This window comes from Sus scrofa, chromosome 14 (assembly GCF_000003025.6).
Source record: "Sus scrofa isolate TJ Tabasco breed Duroc chromosome 14, Sscrofa11.1, whole genome shotgun sequence".
Classification (NCBI taxonomy): domain Eukaryota; kingdom Metazoa; phylum Chordata; class Mammalia; order Artiodactyla; family Suidae; genus Sus; species Sus scrofa.
In genome coordinates this window covers 141,503,590-141,515,960 of record NC_010456.5, presented here as the reverse complement: position 1 = coordinate 141,515,960, position 12,371 = coordinate 141,503,590, and the positions used below count along the sequence as shown (strand labels likewise).

The window sequence follows — 12,371 nt, the reverse complement described above, 5'->3', positions numbered from 1 at the left end:
TATTTCTCTTTTGAACTCCAGGTCTGTTGGACTGCAGAGATCTGTTTCATTGTTGACTGTTTGGGGTGAGTTCTCCTGTTGGTTTGACTGGGGGTGGTTTCTCAGCTTCTTCATCTTGCTTGTTGTTTTCTTTTTCCTGAGGGAGTTGTACTCTCCATGACCGGGCAGTGTTTGCCTTGTCACTGCTGTGGAATATTTCCTGAGGGCTGGCGTTGTTGGTCAGTCTTTTTTGAGGCAGTGTGGCTTTTCTGGAGTGTTGATGGGGCTAACAGGGTTTCTTTGAAGCAAAGGAGGACTTCCTGAGGGCAGACAGGACTGGGAGGTCCACACCACGATGGTAGCAGATTTCACTCGGTCATGCAGAGCTTGCTCTGGTGTTTTTAGGCTGTGGGGTTCTTGCAGCGGGTTGGCGGTGTTGGGCAGCTGTTCCTCAGGAGAGCAGCATCCCCTGGGTGCTGGAGCAGCTACCTGGGTCACTGAGAGCCTAAGAGGCTCTTCCCTAGGGCAGCCCAACTCAGAAGGACGGCCTGAGAATGTAGGCAGATCTTTTCACAGTTTGGCCAAGCTTGTTGCAGCTTTTTTGGGCTGCAGGGGGTCCTGCAGAGAGCTGGCAGTCCTTTGCAGCTGTTCTGCAAGAGTGTGGCACCCCCTGAGGGCTTTGGTGGCTAGCTGGGCCGCTGCCATCCCAAGAGGCTCCTCCCCAGGGCAGCCCGATTCAGAAAGACCGTCTGAGAACTTTTCACAGCCCGGCCAGGCTTGTTGCAGTTTTTCTGGGCTGCAGGGGCTCCTGCCTGGAGCTGGCAGTCCTATGCAGCTGATCTGCTAGGTCTTGGCACCCCCTGGGGGCTTGGGCGGGTAGCAGGGCTGCTGGAAACCCAAGAGGCTCCTCCCCAGGGCAGCCTGACTCAGAAAGACCGTCTGAGAATTAGGCAGATCTTTTCACGGCCTGGCTAGGCTTGTTCTAGCTTTTCTGGGCTGCAGGCCTTTTCTCGGGGGCTGGTGGTGTTTGGTGCTGCTCTGCGGGGGTGTAGCCCCTCCAAAGGGCAAGCAGGCCTGTGCAGAGACAGCCCCTGTGATGGTAGGCTTCAGGCAATTGTTGAGGCCAGCCCTCCTGGATGGCAGGCAGCCCCAGGTCCGGCGAGAGCATAGGAGGTGGCGGGGGTGGGGGGAGGGGATGCACTGGGAAGCACAGCTTTCTGCTAGCTAGCAGGCCTGTAAGCTTGCTGTGGTGCGGGGAGTATTCTATGGGGACCCCCCCTTCTTCTCTCCCCTCCCCAGCACGGGCACAGACCAGCCTCTTCTCCCAGATACCCTCTGATGCCGCTTTCCACTGCCCCGCCCCTAGAGTATTGCTCCCTTCCTCTGCGACAGCTTTGTTTTCTAGTCTCCCAGTCTCTGCCCCGCCAAACTTGACAGACCGGTTTCTAGACCTCCCAAGCAGTCTCCACTCCGCCCCCACCCCCCAGCCCATTCTCGGGGACTAACCTCTGGAGCCTAGGTCTCGGTGCCCAGCCCCCACCCAGGCATCCCCCGGCCCTTTCTTGGGGACTAACCTGGAGCCAAGGACTTGGTGCCTCGGCTTGGTGCCTGGAGCCGAGGACTTGGTGCCAACCCAGGCGTCTCAATTTTTGGTGACTCTGCCTGTAGTTCAGATGGTCCATTCAGTTCTCGATCTGCTTTTCAGAACTCCAACTTACTGCTACACTCTTCACTGCATCTGGAGATTCCTCCAGTTTCTTTGATCTTTCCCCTGAGTAGTTGACTTTCCAGGATACGGGATCCCTTTCTCCTCCTCCGTTCCCTTTTGGGAGCACCTGTCCAGCTCGGATTCACCTTCTCTGTCTCTCCTCTTTTCTGTTGTTTTGCCTAGTAATGTCATGAACTTCTTGCCATTATTGGAGTTTAGGTTCTTCTGCCAGTGATTGGTTGCTGTTCTGTGTGAGTCATTTATCCTGCAGATGTGCTTTTTTTGTTGTGATTGTGGGAGAGGGCGAGTGTGTTCCCCTCTCCTCCACAGTCTTGTCTCCTCTCTCTCTATATATATATATATTTTGGATATTCACTCCGTATCAGATATATTATTTGCAAAAGTTTTCTCCCATTTGGTAGGTTGTCTTTTCCTTTTATTGATTGTTTCCTTGCAGTGCTGAAACATTTTAGTTGAATGTACTCCCAGTTGATATTTTTGCTTTTGTTGCCTTTTGGGTGTCAAATCCAAAAAACTGTTGTCGAGGCTAATGTCAAGGAGCTGTCAGCCTGGGTTTCCTTCCAGGAGTTTAGTGGCTTTAGATCTTATGTCCAGGTCTTTAATCCATTTTGAGTTAAGTTTGAGTGTGGAGTGTAAGATGGTGTTTTATTCTTTTGCATGTGGTTGTGCAGTTTTCCCAGCACCAGTTTTCTTTTTTTTTGTAAAAAGTTTTGTTGAAGTATACTTGACTTATAATGTTGTGATAACTGCTGCTGCACAACAGAGTGATTCAATTTTATATGCGAACACATCCATTCACTTTCAGATTCTTTTCTCACATGGATAATCACAGAAAATTGAGTAGAGTCCCCTGTACTGTATAGCAGTTATGTTGCCAAGAACATACATTCTTCCATTGTATATTCTTGGATCCCTGTCATAAATTAATTGACCATATATGGAAGGTTTTTTTTTTCTAGGCTGTGTATTGTCTCCTACTGATCTGTTTGTATGCCAGTGTCATTCTATTTTGATTACTATAGCTTTGCAATATAGACAACTCAAGGAGGGTGATGCCTATTTTTGTTCTTCTTTCTCAAGATTGCTTTGGCTATTCAGGGTATTTTTGGTCGGTACAAATTTTAATCCTTTTGTCATATTCCTATGAAAACAATATTTTAACAATAAAATGGTTAACACCTCTGAGATTTTTTTTGGATGTGTTCCATGGTGTTAAAAAATATAAAATAAGAACTTTATACAGTTTAAGGCAAATGGGCTATAGAATGAAAAGCTCTTGCAATGATTCTCTCAGAATTAAACTATTAGTAGTCATAAAAAGAAAACTTAAAGTTTTGCCTATGTTCTCTTCCAGGAGTTTGATGGTGTCTTGCCTTCTATTTAAGTCTTTCAGTCATTTTGAGTTTATTTTCATGCCTGGTGTGAGGGGGTGTTCTAGTTTCATTGATTTGCATGTGGCTGTCCAGGTTTCCCAGCCATTCTTGCTGAATAGACTTTCTTTTTCCCATTTTATGCTCTTGCCTCCTTCGTCAAAGATTAATTGACCATAGGTGTAAGGGATTTTTTCTGGGTTCTCTATTCTGTTCCATTGGTCTATATGTCTGTTTTGGTACCAGTACCACACCGTTTTGATGACTGTGGCTTTGTAATATTGCCTGCGGTCTGGGAGAGTTATGCCTCCTGCTTTTTTTTTTTTTTTTTTTTTTTTCCCCTCAGTATTGCTTTGGCAATTCTGGGCCATTTGCGGTTCCATATAAATTTTTGGATTGGTTGTTCTAGTTCTGTGAAAACTGTCATGGGTAATTTGAGAGGGATCGCATTGAATCTGTAGATTGCTTTGGGTAGTATGAACATTTTTACAAAAATATGAATTTTTCCAACCCAGGAGCATGGAATATCTTTCCCTTTCTTTTCATCTTCTTTAATGTCCTTGATTAATGTTTTGTAGATCTCAACATGTAAGTCCTTTGCCTCCTTGGACTTGGTCAGGTGTATTCCCAGGTATATGATTTTTTGGGGGTGCAATGTGAAAATGTATTGTGTTTTTGTATTCCTTTTCTAATGTTTCATTTTTAGTATACAGAAATGCGACTGATGTCTGAATGTTAATCTTATATCCTGCTACTTTGCTGAATTTGTTGATCAGTTCAAGTAGTTTTGGGGTGGATTCCTTAAGGTTTTCTATGTATAGTATCATGTCACCTGCATATGGTGACAGCTTTATCTCTTCGCTTCCTATTTGGATGCCTTTTATTTCTTTTGTTTGTCTGATTGCTGTGGCTGGGATTTCCAGTACTATGTTGAAGAGCAGTGGTGAGAGTGGGCATCCCTATCGTTCTCCATATTTGAGTGGGAAGGCTTTCAATCTTTCTCCCTTGAGTACTACCTTTGCTGTGGGTTTGTCATAAATGGCTTTGATTATATTCAGGAATGTTCCCTCTATACCCACTTAGGTGAGAGTTTTGATCATGGATGGATGTTGGACTTTGTCAAATGCTTTCTCTGCATCTATTGAGATGATCATGTGGTTTTTGACTTTCTTTTGTTAATGTGGTGTCTGATGCTGATTGATTTGCATATGTTGAACCATCCTTGTGAACCTGGGATGAACCCAACCTGGTCATGGTGTATAATTTCTTTGATATGTTGTTGGATTCGGTTGGCTAAGATTTTGTTGAGAATTTTTGAGTCTTTATTCATCGAAGTTATTGGCCTATAGTTGTTTGGGGATTTTTTTATTTTTGTGTTTTTTTTTTTGGTTTTGGTATTTGGTTTTTTTTTTTTTTTTTTTTTTTTTTTTTTTTTTTTTTTTTTTTTTTAGTGGTATCTTTGTCTGGTTTTGGACTTAGGGTGATGGTAGCATCATAGAAAGTCTTTGGGAGTGTTCCTTCCTCTTCAATCTTTTGAAAAAGTTTAAAGAGGATGGGCAACAGTTGCTCTTTGTATGTTTGGTAGAATTTGCATGTGAAGCCATCTGCTCATGGGCCTTTATTTGTAGGGAGTGTTTTTATGACATATTCAATTTCATGTCTAGTGATCGGTCTGTTCCGTTGCTCTATTTCTTCTTGATTCAGGTTTGGTGGTCTGTAAGATTCTGGAAAGTTGTCCATTTCTTCCAGATTGTCAAATTTGTTAGCATCAGTTGTTCATAGGATTCTTGTGTGGTTTTTTGTCTTTCTGCAGTATCCATTGTGATTTCTCCTTTTTCATTTATTTTGTTTATTTGGGTGCTTTCTCTCTACTTCTTGGTGAGTCTAGACAGAGGTTTGTCTATTTTGTTTACCTTTTCAAAGAACCAGCTCTTGGTTTTATTGATTGTTGCCTGTTGTTTTTTGAATCTCTATTTTATCGATTTCCTCTTTGATCTTTATCTTTTCCTTCCTTCTGCTGACTTTAGTATTTTTTTCTTCTTCTTTTTCCAATTCATTTAGGTGGTGGGTTAAGTTGTCAATATGAGACCTTTCTTCTTTTTTGAGGAAGGCCTGTATTGGTATGGACTGCCCTCTGAGCATTGCTTTTGCGGTATCCCACAGATTTTGAGAGGTTTGTCTTTGTTATCATTTGTCTCGAGGTATTTTTTAATTTCTTTCTTGATTTCCTCATTGACCCTTTGGTTTCTTAGTAGCATGTTGTTTGGTCTCCATGTAGTTGGTTTTTTCTCATTTCTTTTCCTGTGGTTGATTTCTAGTTTCATGCCATTGTGGCCAGAGAAGATACTTGAAATAATTTCTATACTCCTAAATTTGTTGAGGTTAGCTTTGTGCCCCAATATGTGATCAATTCTTGAGAATGTTCCATGCGCACTTGAGAAGAATGTGTATTCTGATTTTTTTGGATGTAATGTCCTGAAGATGTCAATTAAGTCTAACTTTTCTATTGTTTCCTTTAGGATCTCTGTTGCCTTATTGATTTTCTGTCTAGAGGACCTGTCCATTGATGTGAGTGGAGTGTTAAAGTCTCCTACTATGACTGTATTCCCATCAATTTCTCCTTTTATGTCTGTTAGTAATTGCTGTATGTATCTGGGTGCTCCTATATTTGGGGCATGTATGTTGATGTTTGTAATAGCCTCTTCTTGGATGGATCCTTTAGCCATTAAATAGTGTCCTTCTTTGTCCTTCTTTATGGCCTTTGTTTTAAAGTCTGGTTTGTCTGATATGAGTGTTGCAACTCCTTCTTTCCTGTCTTGTCCACTGGCATGAAATATCTTTTCCCACCCCCTCACTTTCAATCTGTATGTGTCCTTTGTCCTAAGGTGAGTCTCTTGTAGACAGCAGATTGGAGGTTTTTGCTTTTCTTATCCAATCTGCCACTCTGTGTCTTTTGATTACAGCATTCAGTCTATTGACATTTAAGGTGATAATTGATAGATGCTTATTTATTGCCATTTTAACCTCGTTTTCCAGTTGATTCTATGATTCTCCATTCTCCCTTTCTTTTTTCTTTTCTTCTTCTTTTTTTTTTTTTTTTTTTTGGTTGGATGGTCTCCATTCATTTTCTGCTTGAGTACTTTTTTCATTTTTTTGTGAATTCATATTCGGTTCTGATTTGTGCTTGCCCTGATTTTAAGTATGTTAACCTCTTCCTATATTTGTGTGTGTTAGCCTGATAGTCCTGTAGGTTCAAACACTTCATTACCATAATAAAATTTTTAAAAAAGGAAAAGTAAAAACGAATCTCTTTATTTCCTTACTTCCCTTGCCCACATTTTATGATTTCGATGTCTTTTTTATTTTAAACATCTTCAAGATTACATCTGTATGCTGCCTTATTTGATTGCTCTTGTTTGTGGTTTCCTCCATCCTAGTTCTTCCTTTTTCTTTTAACTTAGAGAAGCCCTTTCAGTATTTGTTTTAGAATGGGTTTTGTATTGCTGTGTCCTCTTATCTTTTGTAGGTTGGAGAAATTTTTTATTTCCCCTTCCATTTTAAATGATATTCTTGCTGGATAGAGTACTCTAGGTTGCATATACTTTCCTTTCAGTGCTTTAAATATCTCTTGCCATTCCCTCCTGGCCTGTGGAGTTTCTGTAGAGAAATCAGCTGATAGCCTTATGGGGGTGCCCTTATAATTGACACTTTGCTTTTCTCTTACTGCCTTTAGAGGCCTCTATTCATCATTAACTTTTGCCACTTTTATTACAATGTGTCTTGGTGTGGGTCTATTTGGGTTCAACTTGTTTGGGGCGCTCTGTGCTTCCCGTATCTTGAAATCAGAATCCTTTAGATTTGGAAAGTTTCCAGTGATAATTTCCTCAAATGTATTTTCAATCCCCTTTCCTTTTCTTCTCCTTCTGGAATTCCTATTATGCATAGATTGGCCCACTTTATATTATCCCATAGTTCTCCTCTGTTGCTTCCATGTTTTTTCATTTGGCTTTCTGTCCGCTGTCCTGACTGAGTGATCTCCATTAGTCTATCCTCCACATCACTAATTCATTCCTCTGCATCATTCATTCTGGTTTTTACTGCCCTTAGCTCCATTTGTATCTCTGCAAATGAATTTTCTAGTTTTTCTTGGCTCCTCCTTCTATTTTCTAGTTCCTTTCTGAGGGGGTCTGTGTTACTGTTCATGTCTTCTCTTAATTCCTTCAATATCATCACTATCTCCCTTTTGAACTCCAAGTCTGTCACACTGCAGAGGTCTGTTTCATTGTTGACAGCTTTAGGTGTGCGCTCCTGTTGCTTTAACTGGGGGTGGTCCCTGAGCTTCTTCATCCTGCTAGTGTTTTTCTTTTTTGTGTTGGAGGCACATTCCCTGTGGTCAGGCAGGGTTTGCCCTGGCACTGCTATGTGGGCGAATGAAGAACTCCTAATTCCTAAATAAATAAAAAAACAAACAAAAAGAAAATACATAGAAAAAAGAGATCAGGTTTGAAGTCACCAGAGGCAGGAATTGGGTTGAAAGAAGGGAATGAAGGAGACAAAGAGTTGCAAATTCCAGTCATAAGGTGAACAAGTAGTGGGGACGTAACATACAACATGGTGACTGTACTTAACAGTGTGTGTTTAAAGGTTGAGGAGAAAAGCACTTAAAAGCTCTTTTTTTAAAGACCACACCCATAGAATATGGAAGTTCCTGGGCCAGGGATTGAACCTGAATGTCCACAGTGACCTGAGCGACTGCAATCTGACTTTTAACCCACTGCACCAGAGACGGAACTCCAGATCTTAAAACTTCTGATCACAAGGACAAAAAACATTTTCTTCTTTTTTTATTCATTTTTTCCTGTATCTTTATGAAATGCTAGATATTAACTAAACTCACTGTGGTAATTATTTCACAATAGGCGTAAGTCAACCCATGATGCTGCACACACACTTACAGAGACCTATGTGTCAATTATAACGCAATAAAGCTGAAAGAATGAATAAATACACTCTTAAACACAGCTGTGGCTCTTCCGCCTGGATGGGGTTGAGGGATGAATATGTGGCATATGCCTGTGGAGTGAGGTCCCAATGGGCCTCCAGGTGTGTGAGGGATGTCTCTGTCGGCTAAGGGTCAGCTACGCAGTTACAGCAATGCTTTTTGTTTCAGAGGTGAGGCTCTGACTGTAGCTCTATATTTGGAGACCACTGGCAAATACTAAGAAGAAATGCAGCTTTTACTATGGGCTTAAAGAAAAGGAGGGGCTCACATGAAGCCATGAAGCACACCAAATCTCAGGGGCCAGCACAGAGGGTGGGACAAATAACAACGAGGAGACTGAGGAGGAAAGGGGCCCCTAACATAATAAGCCGCAGTGCTCTGTGTGAAGAAGCAAAAACAACCCTTTCCTGCCCTGGCACTGTCTCCTGGTAAAAGGATGAATGTGCCCTTTTCTGAAAGGAGAAAAGTAAGTAGAAGCGCCCCTCTTGCTGCAGGTCCTTAGGTGGAAGGCTGGATGCCACCACGTGTCACAGTCTCTGTGGTGCCAGAACCAGGACCCCCCACCAACAGGAGTCTGGTTGGAGAATCAGGCTCTGGGTGATGTGCCCAGAGCAGGATACAGGGACCTGCCCATGCCAGAATGTGCCAGGCAGTGTGCACACTGGGCCAGCCAGACTCGGCACTCCCTCACCGCTGGAGCCCAGCTCTGGAATGGGAAGGGGCCAGCAGCACCCCTCAGGCAAGGTTCCAGGTGCCAGGTGCTGAGAAAACCAGGCTGCAAGGTGCTGGAGGGGGTCCACCCGGCCCAGCGTCCTGCTCTTCCTCCTGCCCCTGCTGGGTCTCCCCCGTCTCCTTCCTCCTGCAGCCCTGACAGCATCCACCCTTAGGGCCTTGGAAGGCTTAGTTCAGAGCCACCTGGAAAACCGGCAGTTCCTGCCGGACAGCGCATATCACCTAAGTGTATCACATTAACTTCCTTCTTGCTCTTTGATTCTCACTTCAGACTCTCCGCGTCTTACTATCAAATCAGCCCGTGAGCCTGCAAGGTCCATGCCGGCCACGGATGCAGGAAAACACCTTCCCGAGGGCCACTTTGACATCCTTGTTCCGCAGCGAGTAGATGAGGGGGTTCAGGGTGGGGCTGACTGCCGTGTACAGCACGGCAACCACTTTGCCGTTTTCCAGGGAGGAGCCAGAGCCCGGGAGGATGTAGGTGTAGATGACCGTGGAGTAGTACAAGGTGACCACCAAGAGGTGGGAGGAGCAAGTAGAGAAGGCCCGCTGCCTGCCCGTGGCGGAGCGCATGCGCACGATGCTGGCGATGATGTAGGCGTAGGACGCCAGGGTGAGCAGAAAGTTGACCACTCCAAAGTACACGTCCGCCAGGACCATCATGACGTTGTTCAGGGTGGTCGGGCTGCAGGAGAGCAGCAGCAGCGTGGGGATTTCACAGAGAAAATGCTGGATCTGATTGTGGCCGCAGAACATCAGCCTTGTCATTAGCCCTGTGTGCACAGAAGTGTTGAGCACAGTGATTGCCCACACGCTGCCTGCCAGCAGAGCACAGACCGGCCGGCCCATCAGCCTGCTGTAGTGCAGCGGGCGGCAGATGGCCACGTAGCGGTCATAGGCCATGACCGTCAGCAGCAGGAGCTCAGCCGCTAAACACCAGGTCAGGAAGAAGAGTTGGGTCATGCAGCCCTGGTAGGTGATGGTGCCACCCTTGAGTGCCAGGTTCTCCAGCAATTTGGGGACAACCGTAGAGGTGCAGACGATGTCTAAAATGGCCAGGTTGGTGAGAAAGAAGTACATTGGGGTATGGAGGCCTGGGTGCAAGCTGATGGCGGTGACAATGAGGGCGTTCCCTGCAAGAGCCCCCAGGTAAAGGAGGAGGAACACGGCCAGGAAGAGAATGCGTGGCCCAGGCTCCTCCGAGAAGCTCTGCAGGACAAACTCCTCCACGGCGGTGCCGTTGTTTGCAGTCATCTGGGGGGTGAGCCCCTGCAGCCTCTGGGAAACAGCCAGCCCGGCCCAGGGAGGCATGGGGCGGTGGGGCGGCGCTGAGAGAGTGTGTGGTGTTGGCAGCTCTGTTGCAGAAAGCACATAATTAAGACATCAGGCAAGGTCCCTGTGCCCAGGGAGACATGCAGAGAACTAACTCCACTCTGGAGCCCCTGGTGGCCCCTACCACCCCACAAACCCCCCAGCTCCACGAGAGCCTGCATCGCTCCCTGAGCCACACAGGAGGGGCACCGTGAGCCTTCCTACCTTGATGTGGGGCATGTCCAACAGGATCCACACACCTGAAGCTCTCCGTTGCAAGTGAGCTGAGCCTGCCACCATTTGGGCTTGTCCCTGTCCACAAGCCAGCACAGGACTCCTGATTCCCAAAGGAAAACCCATCAGCCGGAGTCAGGCCTCCAGGCCAGGAGGGAATTCTCACTCTTGGTGGCAGCAAAATGGGTGCTCAGGTGGGGAGTACAGAGTCGGGGTGAGGTGCGAGTGTTTGGGGGCTCAGCCTGGGTTTGGCCCAGGTACCAAGTGAAGGTCTCCATCAGTTGTCAGAGTCGGCTGTGGAGTGACCTGGCCACAGCCCTTTCTTTGAAACCACAGCTGCCCGGCTCTGCCTGGACCACTCCAAGCTGCTTCCCCAGGGAGGGAGGCCCTGTGAGCCAGAGGAGTGTGGGTCAGCTGGGTCCTGGTTATAATTCCATCCCTTGCTCCTGAGCCAGCCAAGAAACTCCCCACACTGAGTGTTGGGCCAGGCCAGGAGCTGAGATACAGCAAAGGCAGGCACACACTCTGCTGAGCATATCCCGGGACCCCAGCGTATATGTTATAAGGGCTTCGGCTACCAAGCCCCCTCACCCACCCCTGCACACCTGTTTCCCAACCCTTCTGGGACACCTGGGCCTCCCTGGGCGGGACAGGCTGCACCTACTAGAGGAGACCGTCTTCCTTGTGCCCCTGGAGCAACTAGATCAATGCACCGGAGTTGGGCGGGAGGCTGGTCCCAACTCCCTCTGTATTGCTGGCTCCAGGGAGCCCAGGGGGATGTCAGGTCAGAAGGATCACACCCTGCCCTGGGGGTTCATGAAGGCTGTGGGCTACCTGGAAACAAGTGTCAACAACTCCGGAAGGCTTGTCCTTTCCTGGTAGAATGTGAGCAAAGACATGTGTTTACAGAACTCTGTCCTCAGACATATCTGCGGGGGAGCTCCAGGTCGGAAGGCTCTGGGCTCCTGACAGCCCCAACTGCCACCTGTCTAATCCTCTCACCTGCTTTGCTCCACCTCCACAGCATCGAAATATCCATGGGTCAGCAGGGTGGACTTCCTGCCTGCTGGTCACTGCTGGCCCTGGTAATTGCCACACAGCACACACCCCTTCTCAGCACTTGCCCAAGACCTGTTCCATGTGGGCAGGAATTGCCACAACCCCCTCCTGCTGCACATCTGAGCCCCCTGAGTCCCCTCCGGTAGCCTGGGCACCTGACCCCCTGTGTTGGCTGGCTGCTCTCCAAGCCTCACACCTGATCCACAGGAACCCGGCTACTACCAGATCCCTGCTGAGTCAGGGCCTCGGGCTCTGGTTTCTCTTAAAGATTCTGATCAGTTTAGAAAGCGAACCACTTCTGAGTTCCTTCCTCCTACTGATCTGGGGCACAGGCAGGTCACGGACTTGCTGGACGTTCCTGGGGACTTCACAGTTTCAGACTGAGGTGGCAGAAGACACAAGCAAAGCAATTTGGGTATCGTGTTCTCCACGATAAAATAGGTCAGGGCAGAACAAATCTGGCTTTTGCAGAAACATCAAAAGGAAAAGTAGGGAAGACAGTCGCAGGGCAAGAAGAGCTCAGGACGGAAGGCGACTCACTGTGTGCAGAAGGGACATGCCCCTGCTTGTCTCCTGTCTGAGTAGATGAGATTTACATCCTCCTGGAAAGACTTGGGAAATTCTCGCTCTGCTGGAACGTGAGATGTAGCATGAGGCTAAAGCGTTGGCTCCAGGTCAGTGGCTCCTTTGTCTGCTGTTGACCTTTAAGAGGAGTCTGTCTCCTCAGGTGACACTGAGGCTCTGGGGAGCTCAGAGCACCACCAGGCCTGGCTCTCAGGAGGCAGTCGTGCCCTCCTGGAACTAAACAAGGTCCCTGTGGGCACAAGCCCCAGAGCAAGCAGGAAAAGGACCCCGACAGGTACCGAGAAGGGCCAGGGTGCCAGGTGCCACATGGGCTGGGGCTCCAGGTGGGAGGGGTCAGTGTGAACACAGCACGAGGGGGCAGCTCTCTGCT

The 12,371-nt window shown here is 47.0% G+C and overlaps 1 protein-coding gene across 1 annotated transcript; it reads right to left on the bottom strand.

Annotated features, from left to right (window-relative positions):
* On the bottom strand, positions 7,447–10,997 carry LOC100627357 (olfactory receptor 13A1-like). The gene has a single exon (XM_021073109.1). The coding sequence runs from the start codon at positions 10,121–10,123 to the stop codon at positions 9,107–9,109; it is 1,017 nt and encodes a 338-aa protein (XP_020928768.1). The 5' UTR covers positions 10,124–10,997; the 3' UTR covers positions 7,447–9,106.